Below are 17,599 nucleotides of genomic sequence, written 5' to 3'. Positions count from 1 at the left end.
CTAACTCAACTGTACTGTGACTCAATTAATCTAAACAACCTTCTATACCATGTACCATCATCAGAATTTAAAGACTCAGGCTAGGACATTAGCATAATGGATGACTCGTGGATCGCATTGAGCCCTGGGCTGAAGTGCTTTTTGCCCTCCAGAACGTCCTCATTTCATCGGGGAATGGACTCTACAGGTGTAGGATCTTAATTTGAGCCAGTTTGCTACAGCAGGAAAATAATCCTGCAGCAACAGCAAATGTGAATTATTTTGTGGATTATAATTAATCTAATTTTTTTTGTAGAGTTTGATACATTTTTCATTAGGGCAAATCTGACATTTTAAAGTGTAAATTACAAACTTTAGAAGCCTTTTTAAACATAGTGTAACGATTCTCGTTGGTGGTGGAAGGAGAGGAGGACCAAAATGCAGCGTTGTAAGTGTTCGTCATATTTTAATTGGAAAAACTGAACACTACACAAAATAACAACAAAGAGAAAATTAAACAGTTCTGCCAGGTGAACAGACACTGAACAGAAATTAAACACCCACAACCAAAATGGGGAAAACCGGCTACCTAAGTATGATTCTCAATCAGAGACAACGAACGACACCTGCATCTGATTGAGAAACATACTAGGCCAAACACATAGAAATATAACAACATAGAAAAAAGAACACAGACTACCCACCCCAACTCACGCCCTGACCAACCTAACACAAAGACATAAAAAAGGAACTAAGGCCAGAACTGTTTTGGTCGTTCTCTTTGTTATTTTTGTTATTCCCGTGTTCATTTAATATATATGGACACATACCATGCTGCACCTTGGTCCTCTCCTTCCGACAGCCGTTACACATAGAATACACTAAAAGTGACTCTTTTCTGCTGTGCAGGAAAATTCTCAGCAACAAACATTATGAAATTAAGATCCTACATCTGTCAAGTTGGTTGGATGTCCTAAGGGTGGTGGACCATTCTTGATACATACGGGAAACCCAGCAGTGTTGTAGTTCTTAACACAAACCGGTGCGCCCGGCACCTACTACCATTCTACTTTGTCCGTTCACCCTCTGAATGGCAAACATACACAATCCATGTCTCATCTTAAAAATGATTATTTAACCTGTCTCCTCCCCTTCATCTATACTGATTTAAGTGGATTTAACATTTAAAAGTACATATGGAATTGTTTTAAGATGGTCATACCATCGTTCATTTAGCTATTCAATTTTGAATGTTAGGACCCCTTTAGGTATAAAAATAATAATTTGAAATGATTGAATTTGGCCTTTACAACTAGCCCCTAGAAATGGACTGAATAACACGTTCATAAATGCCAAAAAAGACAAGTCAAAAAATAAATCATAAGGAATAAGGTTTTGAAGTGTCTGTCCTATATCAAGGAGATATAAGAAAGCTCAAGAAATGTTTTATTTTTTTGTGGACACATATTTAACCCCTTATTTTTGTTGACACAAAACTACCTCCATACATCCATTTGTTTGTATGGGAAACATTCAGACGAGTCCTGTGACACTGGGTTCCATTCAGACAAGTCCTGTGATACAACGGAGAGCACCATTGTTTTCGTAAGAGTCTCCCCTTTCCATAGAGTGGAGAAGTTTGTAGGCCAGGGTTCCCCAACTTATTCAGACACCAATCTTTCTGAGCAAAAAATTAACTTTTTGTGACATAAAAGACTGTAAAAACACAAGGAAATCAGCTCCGAGTAATTTTAATTGAAGAAATCTGTGACAGACAAAGAGGATTTCAGGTTTTCGGACAGGGCCTTAAATTTGGCAGAAGCAATCGGGCCTGGGTAGGGTTGAGTCTGAAGGCATGGGTAGGACTCAGGCGTAAAATTCATACCTGTGCAGGGCTCTAGTTAGTGCTCCCAATCTCTGGCAAGGTGTTGCACAACTCTTGATGATGTGGTGTTACATCACACCGTCATGTTTCAGAACACCTCAGGATGAATGTTTCAGTCCACCTTAAATCTGTCTCAATACACTCAGAACCATGTGTTTCAATACTGCAGCAAAGTTACCGTTTCATCTCCCTTAAGGTGTTATCAGTTCAGTTGCCACTAGTTTTAGTGTTACAAAGCACTTCATTTTTAGTGTTGTGCCTGGTGTTTACACGCATGTACCCCCTCTCATTGGCTAGAATGGTCCAACCTGACCTTGCCTCCTCCGAACAGCCTTCGATTTTTAAAGACATTTGTTTTCATTGTTAGAGAGGCCACTTGAGTATTTGGTCAATATAATGGATAATCTGTGACCACAGTCACCTAATGATCACACCACAATGCCATGTTTATTCTTCCAACCACTATGTTGAGAGCGTTTATAAACTGGGTGGTTTGAGCCCTGAATGCTGATTGGCTGACAGCCGTGGTACATCAGACCGTATACCACAGGTATGACAAAACCGTTATTTTTGCTGACCTAATTATGTTGGTAACCAGTTTATAATAGCAATAAGGCACCTCGGGGGTTTGTGGTATATGGCCAATATACCACGGCTAAGGGCTGTTCATAGGCACGACACAACACCTCCTCGGGCCTTATTGCTTAAATATCACCACACCACAACACAATGTTTATTCTTCCAAACACTTTCTTGAGAGCTTTGCTATTGATCTAGTTATCCAGGTGACAATTTGGGACACAAAGGAATTCATTGTAACGCACTTGGTCAAACATGTCAACTGTTTGTGATGTTCTTGGCCAACGTGAGTAGGAAAGCACTACTGCAGTGAATTTCTGCCCATTCTTGAACCGCAAGAAATCAAATTTTCCACTTACCCAGTCCTGTACATCATTTCGTTCAGGTGGTCTGAGCAGAGGTCGGTCCCAGATGATGTTGGGTTTGCCGTGGCGCCAGATCTTACTGCGGGTTTTGTAGGCGTAGTATGCAGCTACACACAGTGCCACCACTACTAAGAACCCAAGCACCAACGCCACAGCCTGAAACGGAGGGTAAATTAGATGTGTCCTCATTACTACATATGATTAATTTCTTTAGGTGAATGAAAGAGTATCTATATATGATTAGCCACAATGATTGCCATTTATTACAACAGCTATCCAACTGAGAAAACAAAAAAGGGTCAAAAGTATATCATAGCATGTTATGTAGTAGTAAACTGTTAAGGTTTATAAAGTAAAGATGTACAGTGCTCTCCGTAATTATTGGGACAGTGAAGCATTTTTTCTTCAGTCTGCACTTTAACCTCATAGTCATTTGTTTGATTTCAAATCCAAACTTCTGGAGTATAGAACCATAAGAAGAAAAAATGCTTCACTGTCCCAATAATTACGAAGGGCATTGAAGTAAAGCTTTGACCCACCTCTTCAGGGTCCATGTAACAGTAGTGTTGGAGATACTGGTTGTACATGGGGAAACCCCCAGGGAACCCTGCTCCCACACTCCCACTCAGACTGGGGCTTCCCTGCATGTTCTGGCACATCATAAGCATGGGGTTATAGAGCATGCTCTGAGAGCTCTGCGACATGGGGTTGACACCGATCACAAACACAATGTCAATGATGCCCTGCAGCACCGCCAGGACAACGTCACAGACTAACACTGTCAGGTAAAACCTCCGACCACGCATAGCAGGCGACCGAGAAAAACTCCCCACAAGGAATCCCAGAGAAACCAGGAAGTTAATGGCCGCCATGGATATCATGGCTGACTTGGCCGAATACGGGGTCATGTAGGAGCTGGAATAGCCATAGCTGCCTCCGTAATAGCCACCAGTGCCACTGCCAACCCCCATAGACCCTGTTCCATAGCCCCCCATTCCTATTCCTGCTCCGTGCATGTCCCAGACCAACGTGGAGGCTACACAGGCAAAAATGAGGAAACACAAGATGACTGTTGCTCCTTCCATTGTTTTGACAAGCCCAGGAGCAGAGAACCATTTGTAGAAGTGTTGAGGCCTATCTTCCATATAGAATGAGTCAGGGGGAGGAGGGTAGGGGTCAAAGTTGCTCCTTGGGGAGTGTACACTTCTGTGGGTGTAGAATCCATTGGAGGTAGCAGTGTAGGGAGGACTATAGATGGGTGGGTTGTCATAGTGCCGCGGCTCATACATGATTCAGAGAGAAGGGAGGCCTGCAAAACAAGACATACATTTTATTATGTCATACTAATGTACTATCATAACAAATCACATCTTATCGCAAATTCTATAAATGATATCATGATATCAAATGACATCAAGTGCTATTACATCCCATTGGACTGACACATTGGACAGATCTGGAGTGTCTCTCTTCTCTCTGTGTGTTTGCCCAACCGACGGTATTCTCATTAGTTTTGTTGCCAACAACACTCCCTCTCTCTCAGTGAACAGCACAACTCATCAGTCCACTGCAACTCAACCCAGTGGACCTCAATAATTTAGACAGCCAGAAGCAGCAGTGTGTGCAGTGATGCGTGGTGTTTTCCACTGTGCTCTCTACCTCTCAGCTGCTTCAGCCCAGGTGTCATGTGTCCTGTCCGCATGTGATGAATATACAAGGGGAGGGTACAATAAGCTATGTAATGATGATAGTGACTATGCCCTCACAGTTACATCTGACTGTCACCACTCTAACCTGAGCTATGTTTAGGTCTAGACATACACACACACACACACACACGTTGGTTTTACTATCCAAGTGGGGACCAAAACATTTATTCCCATTCAAACTACTATTTTCCCTAACCTTAACCCTAACCTTAAACCCAAACCCCTAACCATAAACCTAATCCTAACTCCTAACCCTAATTCTAACCCTAACCCTAACCCTATACCTAACCATAAACCTAACCCTAATTCTAACCCTATACCTAACCCCTAACCATAAACCTAATCCTAACTCCTAACCCTAATTCTAACCCTAACCCTATACCTAACACCTACGCCTAAAATAGCATTTTTCCTTTTGGGGACAGTGAAATGTCTCCACTTGTCAAATGTTCCTTATGTTACTATCCTTGTGAGAACTTTTGGAACTCAAAAGGATAGTAAAGTTAGAACACACATCTGTGGTCTCTGATAGGCAGGATACAGTAAATAATTCACGAGCTGAACTCATGAAAGGCTGACAGGCATCAAAGCAAGCAAGTTCAAGGCTTCAGTCATACAAAATACACGATACTGCTATATTCACTGGCCACAGTCCATATCCTGTATGAAATTATTATTAGTAATGGTGAAAACTAATTAAAAAATGTTTTTGCATACAATTCTAAAAATAGGCCTGCACACCACAGTAAAAGCACAAGAATATTTGCCCAACTAAAAAACATCCAGGCCTATAAATATAAACATGAGGGTCTAGTTTCTTTTGCCTCTTGTGTGGCATGAGCTCCAAAAGGCCTTAAAGTTGGTAGATGTGGTGCCTTTAGGACAGGGATGGTCAACTACTGATGGATGTGGGGGCCGCCATTTCAGTGGTGGGATAAGACTGTAACTACCAATTGTGTATCACGAAAAAGTGGTAAAAAGTACAAAATAAAGAATAAATAAAAAATATACAAGTCAGCTGACATAGGCTAATTAAGTGCAGTCAGTGACTGACATAACAAGAGATAAACTGCTGATGCATATCAACAATTCGAAATTGCACCTTGTGTATTGTACAGTTGAGATGGTTGAGAGTTGAATAGTAGAATACACAAGGTGCAATTTCTACAAAACAAAAACAATGTGTTTTATTTTTGAGGGGGGAAAGGATATGTGGGCCTACATAAATTGCCCATCCCTACTCTAGAGCGATTCAGGCTGATGTTCGTTTTACATGATTGTGTTTGCTTTTCATGTGCTGTGTAAATGATGTGTAATAGATATCTAGTGTAATTGTTGTTTGTTGATGTGTTGTTTATTAATGTGTTAGACAGGTCGTCATTGTAAATAAATAACATTTTTTTCATAATTTACTTACCTGTATAAATAACGGTGAAATAATATAAATTAACAAGAGAAAGACTAAAACAACGCAACCCGTAAACGTTTAGCAGCTTTTCTGCTCACACAAACAAAAAAACAAAGAATTGTATCCTATGTGCTACTTTAATTTTCCACGGTTTATCAGATGGAGTCATTACATTACATTCCAAATTCCGTGTCACCAACACAGCCTGTCAAACATAATTGTAGTACCAACTGATAACGTTCACTTACCTGAAACGTCTTTAGGCTAATGTTACTGAAAAACGGTCATTGTGCACAAAAAAAGTTTAACATTACATCTATTATCACTTCGAATATAGGCCTACTTTTCGAAGCTTTTTAACGCATGTAGGCTACATCTCCTGAAACTATTAAAACGTGTGCACTGCCTGTTCTCTTGGCTGCACCAATGCGCATGGCGGTGCGCAAGGATCTCAACCAGTCTATGGTCTCAACACAGTAGACTTTTCAAAAACTATCGCGCTCTCCTTCAAAATGTGGAGACTGGAGGGAGAGAGCCTACCTTAAACTGGATGTCGCTTATCACGTTTTTCCAGATCAGTAATATGAAGGTGGAGGAGAGATACAACACATCTGGAAGAATGTGCATCTGCTGTATAGGCTTACCTGCAAAACTCTTGACAGGAATAGATTTTCATAAAAAATAAAACATGTTACTAAAACAAATGGTTTTTTTTTTTGTATTCTTATGGATTCTTTAAAAAACGGAAGTATTGCATATGTCATTGCTGTGTTAGTGGATTGTTGGTTCCCTACTGCCCTTTTAACGTTTCATATTTAACAATTCATATAAAGAAAATACAAAAAACTATCCACGTTATGTAGTGTATATGTAAAGCTCTGCAAATGCAATGCTAGTCAATGAAATGTGAATTGACCCTGTTAGCATTGTCCACAAAAGTCCAAAGGTACACAATTGCGCTCTGGGTTGGTTTACGAGTTCATTCACTCCACGACTGAAACTCACTCACAATATTTCTGGGCAAGCAATCTTTACAGCAGCACAAAACATGTTGTAGACTATAATGGAACAACACACAGTTACTGATTTGTACAGACATTTGCTGAAATCTAAATAAACAACACACCAACAAAAACAAATGGTGCTTAAATAACGAAACAATCAAAGGCGTGACAGGAACAGAATAATGATGGTCCTTTTGTTCCTTCTGTGTGTTATTTCTTCAGGTCCGACCCTTTGCCAAGCTGTCTTGGTCGAAATTGCGGATCCTGTTCTTGATGTGGCCTAATTTAGCTTTCAGATAGTCACAGCGTCCCTTCTTCTCCAGGAAGGCAGGGTTCTGTGAAGTCAAAAATAAACACACATCGTGTTGACTGCAGCTCCATCACTTCGCATCTTTCTCCACAGCCTGATTCTTTTTGTAATGTAAGCGGTGTTAAATGAGAAATCTAGAGGCCCCGTTTCAAAGTAGCAGCAATATTATTCACATGAATGGGCAGCTTTATTGAAAAAGCAAATATTACCTGGGTGTTTACACAACAGTAACAATTCTACTACATCTCAGTTGAACGTTAAAATGACTGCTGAATGATTTTCGAAATTGTTTCAGCGTAAGTGAGGAAGCGTGAGTGGAATGTTAGGGGTCTCCATTCACCACATACACTTTTGTTTTGCTCATACTTCTTCAAAATCCGCTGGATTCTCTTCTGCTCCTAGATCATGGACAGAAAAAACACCCACAATTAAATTGGTTAAAAGGATGAAAGATATTCATGTTTAAAAATTATATTCTGCAGATGTCACATGCTATTTTTTAGTGGAAGCCTTTGTGCAGGGCATGGAATGGAATGGATTGTACCTCTCATTGCTCAGTGACAGTGACAATGAGATAACAAAATATATATTGAGTTCAAGTGTCGTTACACTTCCAGAGAAAAGGAAAGGGGTATCATATCATAGTGAGATCGAAAACACCATCGAGGCTCAGGCCCAGATTTGCAGTTAGATGAAATCACTCACCTCATGACTATTTCCATCTTTGAGGAGTTTGCCCATCATGGCATCCAGCTCTCTGAACTTCATGAAGGTGGTACTGATGTCTTTGTGAAGGTCCTTGTACTCCTGATACTGGTCATTAAAAACAGCTTTGTATTTTTCCCTTTCTTCCATAGAGAAGATTTCTGGATATTTACTGAAGGGATAGGGTAAGACACAAGGCTATGTTAGATAATGTCTTATTACATATCATTATTGCACCTCGTACAATTGAACCAAATATGAGCACTTCCTGTTGCTCCATGTGTACCTCAGCACGAGAGCCTCACATCCTTACCCAAAATCAGTTTCAGGATATTAGGCAAATCCTCTCACTCACATTATATAGTCTGCGACGACTCTGGGCTTCTCGGCATACCCTGTGGGGTTGGCTCTGTTCCGGCTGCCTGGCTCCTCCTGATGGAAATCTGTGATGTGCAGGCGTTTGGTCGCCCTTACTGAGCTGTCCATCTCATCCTTAAACACAATCCTCTTGGTCTGGGGATGAGGAGGTTTGGTCTGGGCAACAGAGATGGACCTCAGATGCTCCTGAAGCCAAAGTTGAAGAATTATGTATCATGCAACAACTCCAAAGCATCCAATGACACATGTACACTGTGATGAAAGGGTAAAAACAACCTGCCTCATGTTGCCTGATATGGTGATTGCAACTGTGTGAAGTTATGTACAGTACCAGTCAAAAGTTTGGACACACCTGCTCATTCCAGGGTTTTTCTTTATTTTTACTATTTTCTACATTGTATAATAATAGTGAAGACGTTAAAACTATGAAATAACACAGGGAATCATGTAGTAAGCAAAAAAGTGTTTAACAAATCAAAATATGTTTCATATTTGAGATTCGTCAAAGTAGCCACCCTTTGCCTTGATGACAGCTTTGAACACTTTTGGCATTCTCTCAACCAGCTTCATGAGGTAGTCACCTGGAATGCATTTCAATTAACAAGTGTGCCTTGTTAAAAGTTCATTTGTGGAATTTCTTCCTTTCCTTCTTAATGCGTTTGAGCCAATCAGTTGTGTTGTAACAAGGTAAGGGTGGTATACAGAGGATAGCCCTATTTGGTAAAATACCAAGTCCATATTATGGCAAGAACAGCTCAAATAAGCAAAGAGAAACGACAATGCATCATTACTTTAAGACATGAAGGTCAGTCAATGCGGAACATTTCAGGAACTTTGAAAGTTTCTTCAAGTGCAATCGCAAAAACCATCAAGCGCTATGATGAAACTGGCTCTCATGAGGACCGCCACAGGAATGGAAGACCCAGAGTTACTTCTGGCGCAGAGGATAAGATAGCCAGAAGCAGCATACCACCCTGTATCCCCCTGCTGGCTTGCTCTGAAGCTAAGCAGGCTTGGTCCTGGTTGGTCTCTGGTTGGTCCCTGGATGGGAGACCAGATGCTGCTGGAAGTGGTGTTGGAGAGCCAGTAGGAGGCACCCTTTCCTCTGGTCTAAATAAAGTATCCCAATGCCCCAGGACAGTGATTGGGGACATTGCTGTCTTTCGGATGGGACGTTAAACAGGTGTTCTGACTCTCTGTGGTCACTAAAGATCCCATGGCACTTATCATAAGAGTAGGGGTGTTAACCCTGGTGTCCTTGCAAAATTCCCAATCTGGCCATCATACCATCATGGCCACCTAATCATCCCCAGCTTTCAACTGGCTCATTCACCCCCCCCCCCCCCTCTCCCCTGTAACTATTCCACATGCTGTTGCTGTAATTGAGAATGTGTTCTCAGTCAACTTACCTGGTAAAATAAGGGTAAAAAAAAAAACGTTCCTTAGAGTTTCCAGCCTCAGAAAGCAGCAATTAACTGCACCTCAGACTGTGACGCACAGAGTTCAAATAACAGACTCATCTCAACATCAACTGTTCAGAGGAGACTGCGTGAATCAGGCCTTCATTGTCGAATTGCTGAAAATAAACAACTACTGAAGGACACCAATAAGAAAAAGAGAGTTGCTTGGGCCAAGAAACATGAGCAATGGACATTAGACTGGTGGAAATCTGTCCTTTGGTCTGATGAGTCCAAATTTTAGATTTTTGGTTCCAACCGCCGTGTCTTTGTGAGATGCAGAGTAGGTGAATGGATGATCTCTGCATGTGTGGTTCCCACAGTGAAGCATGGAGGAGGAGGTGTGGGTGCTTTGCTGGTGACACTGTCGTAATTTATTTAGAATTATAGGCACACTTAACCAGCAAGGCTACCACAGCATTCTGCAGCGATACGCCATCCCATCTGTTTTGCGATCAGTGGGACTATCATTTGTTTTTCAACAGGACAATGACCCAAAACACACCTCCAGGCTGTGTAAGGGCAATTTTACCAAGAAGGAGAGTGATGGAGTGCTGCATCAGATGACCTGGCCTCCACAATCACCTGACTTCAACCCAATTGAGATGGTTTGGGATGAGTTGGACCACAGAGTGAAGGAAAAGCAGCCAACAAGTGCTCAGCATATGTAGGAACTCCTTGAAGACTGTTGGAAAAGCATTCCAGGTGAAGCTGGTTGAGAGAATGCCAAGAGTGTGCAAAGCTGTCATCAAGGCAAAGCTGTCATCAAGGAAAAGGGTGGCTACTTTGAATAATCTAAAATCTGAAATATATTTTGGTTACAACATGATTCCATATATGTTATCTTATAGTTTTGATGTCTTCACTATGTAGAAAATAGTAAAAATAAAGAAAAACCCTTGAATGAGTAGGTGTGTCCAAACTTTTGACTGGTACTGTATATATTTAACTATATTGTTCAACTTTATCAATAATATGTATTTCGTCTTCCTACAGAGATAAAACACATGGTAGAGAATCATAATTTTTCTAAATGTTGTCTTCAATTGAAAAACTTATTTGGCTACTCCTTCTGCTGTTGTTTTGAGATCTATGGCATTTTTTTACTCATTCCACTAAAAACAGCTTGATCTGACACCAGTCCCATAACAACTTCCAGATGGCAATTTTTTTATTACATTTTTTTTTTAACAAGGCCAATCTGTTAATCATAAACAAATTCTTATTTACAATGACGGCCTACCCCGGCCAAACCCTAAAAAGGACGACGCTGGGGCAATTGTACGCCGCCCTATGGAACTCTCAATCACGGATGGTTGTGATACAGCCTGGAATCGAACCAGGGTCTGTAGTGACACCTCTAGCACTGAGATGCAGTGCCTTAAACCAATGTGCCTCTCAAGAGTGGCCATTCTATTGCCCATTCTGTTGCCAATGGGCAATGGAAATGCCATTAGTCAACCACCTACCTGGCTCTCGAAGAACTCCATCTCCCTGCGGGTGGCCTCATGCCTCCACATTTTCAGACACACCAGGAAGCTGATGAGGTACATCAGCATGTTGATGAAGATGAAAGCCGTGCCAGCCATCTGTCCTCCGTCAACCCGACACAGGCTGGACATTATGGGGTTAATGCCAATGGTCATGTAACACAACCCCCCACGTTTGAGGTCATTCAGGTACACGATACCAGCCGCCATGTAGAGGAGGAACAGGGCGACGTTGATGATGCCTTCTGTGAGCGGCCACCAGGGTGAGTCCAGGAGAATGGTACGGTAGTACATGGTCAGCCCTATCACCAGTAGGAGGATGGTTACAATCCACGTCACCCCAACCACCGCCATCACGAATGGAGTCATGGGTCCATTATAGGAGTTCCCCGACGTGCCATGACTATTGTTATACAGTCCATAGGCGTTCGACCACTCACTGTCCTTATAGATGTAGGCACAGACACAGGCAAGGACCATACCCCCAAAGAGAAGTTCAAAACCAGCCAGGAGTCTTAGTAACCCAGGCCAGGATTTCATATAGGAGTACTTAAGTTTGTAGACTTCCACCTTCTCCGCATAGTACTCAGCTGGATGGATACTGGTCAACTCTGATTCCTCTGGAAGATAATGTAGTTGGTCATTGTCTATGGGACTGTCCCTCAACAAGGGCCTACGGGAACTCTTGCTGGAGGTCCCCAATGAGTCCTGAGTGTCCCAGTACCTCCTCTCTATTATTGGGCTGACAGGTGGACTCACCCTGGACCCATTGGGCACAATCTTGACCCCATTGAAGCTCAGATCAGAGTCTGCATCACCTTTCCCCAATTTGTGGAGAATACTGCCCCATGATTGGATGAGGAGGGTTCTCAACCTGCCCTTTAGGGTCCCCTCGTCCTCACCATCACCCTCTCCTTGTACATGTGGAGGAGTGATGGATGAGTGGGCAGTGGAGTTTGCATCATGTGAAAGGTTATCCTCAAAGTTTCTCTGAGGTAGCTCTGCTGGGCCATTGTTCGAGGAGATCCTCTTCGAAGAGGAGTTCCCATCCACACTCTCAGGGTCTCCGCTCTTGAATATCTTACTCCAGTTTTTCATGCTATGGGCTGATATACAGTCAGTGGGCTTATTTAATCATTGATGAAAGATGAAGTTAATTTTCTTGTCGTAGAGGAACTGTGTGAATCAAAAAGGAACAAAAAACAAAACAGGCTTAGGTCTACTGTAATAGGGATTTAGCATTTTTGAATATGTAAGCTGTGTATTTTTTCACACTTGTAATAATTGTTGATATTGACTAACATTTTGACCAATTAATCCTGTATTTACATTTTCATTTGAATCATTTTGTAGACGCTCTTGTCCAGAGCGACTTACAGTTAGTGCATTGATCTTAAGATAGCTAGGTGAGACAACCACCTATCAAAGTCTTAGTAAGTACATTTTTCCTCAATAAAGTAGCTATCAGCAAAGCAGTGCGACACTCTTCGAAAAAAAGGTGTTATCTAGAACCTAAAATAGTTATTCAGGTGTCCCCATAGTCCAAGTCGATATTCATGTACTAAGAAGGAATTCCCCTCGACTACGACCAAAAGATGGGGAAAACAAACATTATTTCCCATTGACCGCCATTGTAAAAGAGCCAACTTCGTTGTCAATTTTTTGTTATACAGAAATAACAAAACATGCCGAAAAGCTGCTGTGTTGTTCAATGTAACCAGGTCAAAAATCTCTACCTACGGTTCGCAACGCTCCCACATAGGGAAATAGATATTGCAAGAAGAGCGCTGTGGCTTCAGGCTATTCGGCGTGGTAAATGTGTGGACCTAGTGTCCAAGGAGGCTACACGTAGCCATGTGTGTGGAAAACATTTAATCACAGGTAAGACATTTAACTTGTTTAGTATAGTATGTTTGTAACTCCACTCACTAGTTACAACTGTATACAGTGGTGGGAAAAGTACCCAATTGTCATACTTGAGCAAAAGTAAAGTTACCTTAATAGAAAAGGACTCAAGTAAAAGTCACCCAGTAAAATACTACTTGCTGTAAGTAAAGTTAAAAATATATACTTAAGTTTCAAAAGTAAATGTAATTGCTAAAATATATTTAAGTATCAAATGTATGAGTATAAATCATTTAAAATTCCTTATATTAAGCAAACCAGAAGACACCATTTTTGTTTTTATTTTATTTATGGCTAACCAGGTGCACACTCCACCACTCAGACATCATTTAGAAACTAAGCATTTGTGTTTAGTGAGTCCGCCAGATCAGAGGCTGTAGAGATGACCATGGATAAACAATCCTTTGTAGACGAGATTCTCAGGGACCTGCACGGACAGGGTGTGGTGTTGTATATTGACGATATCTTGATATACTCCGCCACACGCGCATGTGTCTCTGGTGCGCAAGGTACTTGGGCGGCTGCTGGAGTATGACCTGTACGTTAAGGCTGAGAAATGTGAGTTTTCCAAACAAGCCGTTTCCTTCCTGGGTTATCGCATTTCCACCTCGGGGGTGGTGATGGAGTGTGACCACGTCAAGGCTGTGCGTAATTGGCCGACTCTGACCACAGTAAAGGAGGTGCAGCAGATCTTAGGGTTTGCCAATTACCTCATTGCTGAAGAGGGGTGCGTTTACAGTGGTCGGCAGAGGCGGACAGAGCTTTCCTCCGTTTGAAGGCGCTGTTCACCGACGCTCCGGTGTTGGCGCATCTGGACCCCTCTTTGGCGTTCATAGTGGAGGTGGACACGTCCGAGGCTGGGGTTGGAGCCGTGCTCTCACAGCGCTCGGGTACGCAACCGAAGCTCCGCCCCTGTGCTTTTTTCAAAGAAGAAGCTCAGGCCGGCGGAGCGAAACTATGACGTGGGGGACAGGGAGCTGTTAGCTGTGGTTAAAGCCCTGAAGGTGTGGAGACACTGGCTCGAGGGGGCTAAGCACCCTTTCCTCATCTGGACTGACCACCGTAACCTGGAGTATATCCGAGCAGCTAGGAGACTGAAGGTGGGCCATGTTTTTCACCAGATTCAGATTTATGATCTCGTATAGACCAGGTTCCCTTAACACTAAGGCCGACGCGCTGTCCCGTCTCTACGACACCGAGGATCGGTCCATCGATCCTACTCCCATCATTCCGGCTGCGAGGCTGGTGGCACCGGTAGTATGGGAGGTGGACGCGGACATCGAGCGGGCACTAACCTGCGCCTCCACAGTGCCCGGAGGGTCGTAGGTACGTGCCGCTTGTTGTCCGTGACCAATTTATTCGGTGGGCTCATAGTCTACCCTCGTCGGGTCACCCGGGGATTTTGAGGACAGTGCGAAGTTCTGGTGGCCCACCTTAGCTAAGGACGTGCGATTCTATGTCTCCTCCTGTTCGGTGTGCACCCAGAGCAAGGCTCCTAGGCACTTGCCTAGAGGGAAGTTACAGCCCCTCCCTGTTCCACAACGGCCATGGTTTCATCTATCGGTGGACTTCCTCACTGATCTTCCCCCGTGTCAGGGAAACATGACGATCCTGGTTGTTGTGGATCGGTTCTCTAAGTCCTGCCGTCTTATCCCGTTGCCCGGTCTCCCTACGGCCCTACAGAAGCTCTGTTCACCCACGTCTTCCGGCACTACGGGGTGCCTGAGGACATCGTTTCTGATCGGGGACCCAGTTCACATCCTGAGTGTGGAAGGCGTTTATGGAACGTCTGGGGGTCTCGGTCAGCCTGACCTCGGGGTATCACCCGGAGAGTAATGGGCAAGTGGAGAGAGTGAACCAGGAGGTGGGTAGGTTTCTGCGGTCGTATTGCCAGGACCGGCCAGGGAAGTGGGCGAGATACGTTCCCTGGGCTGAAATGGCCCAGAACTCACTCCGCCACTCCTCCACCAACATGTCACCGTTTCAGTGCGTGTTGGGCTACCAGCCGGTCCTGGCACTGTGGCATCAGAGCCAGACCGAGGCTCCTGCGGTGGAGGAGTGGGTGCAGCGCTCTGAGGAGACCTGGAGGGCTGTCCAGGAATGACTAAGACAGGCGAGTGGACGGCAGAAGAGGAGCGCTGACCGTCACCGCAGTGAGGTCCCCGTGTTCGCACCGGGGGACAGGGTCTGGCTCTCGACCCGAAACCTGCCCCTCCGCCTGCCCTGCCGGAAGCTGGAAACGCAGTGTGTGGAGCCATTTAAGGTCCTGAGGAGGATAAATGAGGTGTGTTATCGATTACAACTCCCTTCGTATTATCGTATTAACCCCTCGATTCATGTGTCTCTCCTCAGGCCGGTGGTAGCTGGTCCCTTGCAGGAAGGTGAAGTACGGAAGGTCCCTCCACCCCCTCTGGACATCGAGGGGTCCCCGACGTACACTGTGCGGGCTGTGCTGGACTCTCAACGCCATATTGGATCCATCTATGCTGAGGGAATTCCATCTCCTCCATCCGGATCGCCCTGCGCCTCGCCCTCCGGGTCGTCCTCGAGGCCGGTGTCGGCGCGCTGCGGGAGCCGTGCGTCGGGGAAGGGGGGGGGGGGGGGTACTGTCACGACTATCACCGAAGGTGGCTCCCCTTCCCGTTCGGGTGGCGCTCAGTGGTCGTCGTCACCGGTCTACTAGCTGCTACCTATCCCTTTTCCCCTTTTCGTTTTGTTTGGTCTAATTGGTTTCACCTGTTCCTTGTTTGGGGTTTTGAGTTGGGGTTATTTAAGTTCAGTTAGCCCGCCTGTGTTCCTGCGGGCTTGTTTGCTTTACCCTCTTTTGTTCGCTGTGATTGTTCCGGAATAAATGTTTTTTCCGAATCCTCTGCTACCCATCACTCTTCGAATCCTGACAATAATTAGTAAAGTAAAATACAGATACCCCAAAAAACAACTTAAGTATTACTTTAAATAATTTTTGCTTGGCTGTGTAGTCAATTTGTTTGTGTTGTTGGTCTTGGCTAGCTTAATGTTCCAGTTGGTAGGTAGTTATCACTCACTCACTCACTCGAGTGGCTGCTAGCACCATCATGAAAAGGGTCATGAGGGAACCCCTAAAAGATTTTGTTTTTCTACGAGAACGCGTTAGAACAGGCAATGTTGAAAAGTCATCTTTAGACATACTTTTCTTAAATGTAGCTTTGTAATTGACTAAAACAAGCAGACAACAAGAAAATAGTGTCTGAAAAAGGTCAAGTTTTTGCTGTGAGCCAATGGGGTAACCTAGGTAACCACAGCTTGTTTTCCCCACAGGCAGACGGGGCTGTAACATTCTATTTAATACTAACTGGGACTGTAGGAGAACCCTTTGAAGAACCCTTTTTGATTCCAGGTAGAACCCTTTGAGGGTTGAGTTCTATGTACAACCCCTTACAAAGAGGGCTCTACATGAACCCCAAAAGAGTTCTACCTGGAACCAAAAAGGGTTCTACTATGGGGCCAACCAAAGAATCCTTTTGAACCCTTTGCTAAAAGTGTAGAAAAAAGTGTGAGTGTTAGTGCAAGAAAATGGGTGTTAAAGTTTATCGCTTATTTTTCCCTATATGACATCATGTTCTACTTACCCCTCTTTATTATAATGATGTGGCACAGATATGTTACTATAGGTCAGCTAAAAATAGAGCTCCACAAGAATGTTTGATCTTGAGAAAGAAAATTACTGTGGTGGAATGTTTGTGAAACACTTTTTCTTTACAGCACATAAATAGCCTCTCCCTCACAGGAGTCTGAGGAAAACTCATTTATCACATTGTGCAGTCAATGTCAGAAACAGTTCAGGTTCTCAGCGGGAACATGCTGTTTCCAGCTCCTCGCTTCCAACTCAAAAAAGGAGAAAACAAAATTGCTTTCTGGTTTAAACTGTGCATTTCTACATTTCTACCTGCTACAACTCACAAGACAAAAGAGGCTTAAAACTTACCTTTGGCTCACAATAAACTGACACGTAAGCTTAACGTCTACACAAATTATCAAACTATAACTTCAAATAAAGTCCTAATTAAATCCCTCTATGATTTTCTATACATGGAAAGTCAGGTTTATATGTGATGTGGAAGTTAGAAACTTCCTTTAAAATGTAGGCAGCTTACCTTGTTGTTGCTAAGGACAAGTTCCACACGGGCCAGTTCTGAGTAGCACAACTGTGATGCAGAAACTGTGATGCAGAAACAGTTCTCAAAATGATGTGATGCAGAAACTGTTCTCAAAATGGCTGCCCCTACAGCAGGCCCAGCCAGCTCCTCTCAGGTGACTCAGCTGTGTTATCGCAGGCGGTCGAGCTGAGAGGGAAGCAGAGCTTGAATATTAAACCTGACCAGCCCTTGTGTTGGTGCTGCCGGGTGGCTGGCACCGCTAGGCTAATCTCTGTGGGAGAACGGCTAT

General features: G+C 43.6%; 2 protein-coding genes across 4 annotated transcripts in view; both read right to left on the bottom strand.

Annotated features, from left to right (window-relative positions):
• The window catches only part of ocln1 (occludin1), a 21,324-nt gene extending 14,457 nt beyond the window's left edge, over positions 1–6,867 (bottom strand). Inside the window, exons 1-3 of one of the 2 annotated variants that reach the window (XM_021589837.3) lie at positions 6,570–6,867; positions 3,348–4,117; positions 2,803–2,964 (exon numbers count right to left, since the gene is read on the bottom strand). In XM_021589837.3, the coding sequence (XP_021445512.3) occupies positions 2,803–2,964; positions 3,348–4,097 (912 nt within the window). In that variant the 5' untranslated portion in view covers positions 4,098–4,117; positions 6,570–6,867. Of the gene's footprint in view, positions 1–2,802; positions 2,965–3,347; positions 4,118–6,173; positions 6,444–6,569 lie in introns of those variants that run through there. The other variant, XM_021589836.3, reaches the window with a different exon arrangement.
• LOC110508922 (MARVEL domain-containing protein 2) lies at positions 6,044–17,599 on the bottom strand. 2 transcript variants are annotated; one of them, XM_021589834.3, is made up of 6 exons: positions 17,308–17,599; positions 11,249–12,445; positions 8,300–8,508; positions 7,945–8,116; positions 7,587–7,637; positions 6,044–7,264 (listed from the first exon to the last, which is right to left on the bottom strand). In XM_021589834.3, exons 2-6 carry the CDS (start codon positions 12,365–12,367, stop codon positions 7,148–7,150), a joined length of 1,668 nt encoding a protein of 555 aa, XP_021445509.2. In that variant the 5' UTR covers positions 12,368–12,445; positions 17,308–17,599; the 3' UTR covers positions 6,044–7,147. The 2 variants fall into 2 exon arrangements, with proteins under 2 accessions (XP_021445509.2, XP_021445510.2); XM_021589835.3 differs by having other exon boundaries at positions 7,606–7,637; positions 17,308–17,516.

This window comes from Oncorhynchus mykiss, chromosome 28 (genome assembly GCF_057628025.1).
Source record: "Oncorhynchus mykiss isolate SJ-2025 chromosome 28, ASM5762802v1, whole genome shotgun sequence".
NCBI classification, from domain to species: domain Eukaryota; kingdom Metazoa; phylum Chordata; class Actinopteri; order Salmoniformes; family Salmonidae; genus Oncorhynchus; species Oncorhynchus mykiss.
The sequence above is the reverse complement of the archived record's forward strand: the minus strand, read 5'-3'. Positions and strand labels throughout refer to the sequence as shown.

What these genes read in the sequence shown, in the direction of transcription:
- LOC110508922 (XM_021589834.3), bottom strand. Translation starts at nt 12,367, where the DNA reads ATGAAAAACTGGAGTAAGATATTCAAGAGCGGAGACCCTGAGAGTGTG. An exon ending in GTCGTCGCAGACTATATAAT is followed by an intron (nt 8,117 to 8,299) that starts GTGAGTGAGAGG and finishes CTATCCCTTCAG; the next exon opens with TAAATATCCAGAAATCTTCT. An exon ending in AAGATGGAAATAGTCATGAG is followed by an intron (nt 7,638 to 7,944) that starts GTGAGTGATTTC and finishes TCCATGATCTAG; the next exon opens with GAGCAGAAGAGAATCCAGCG.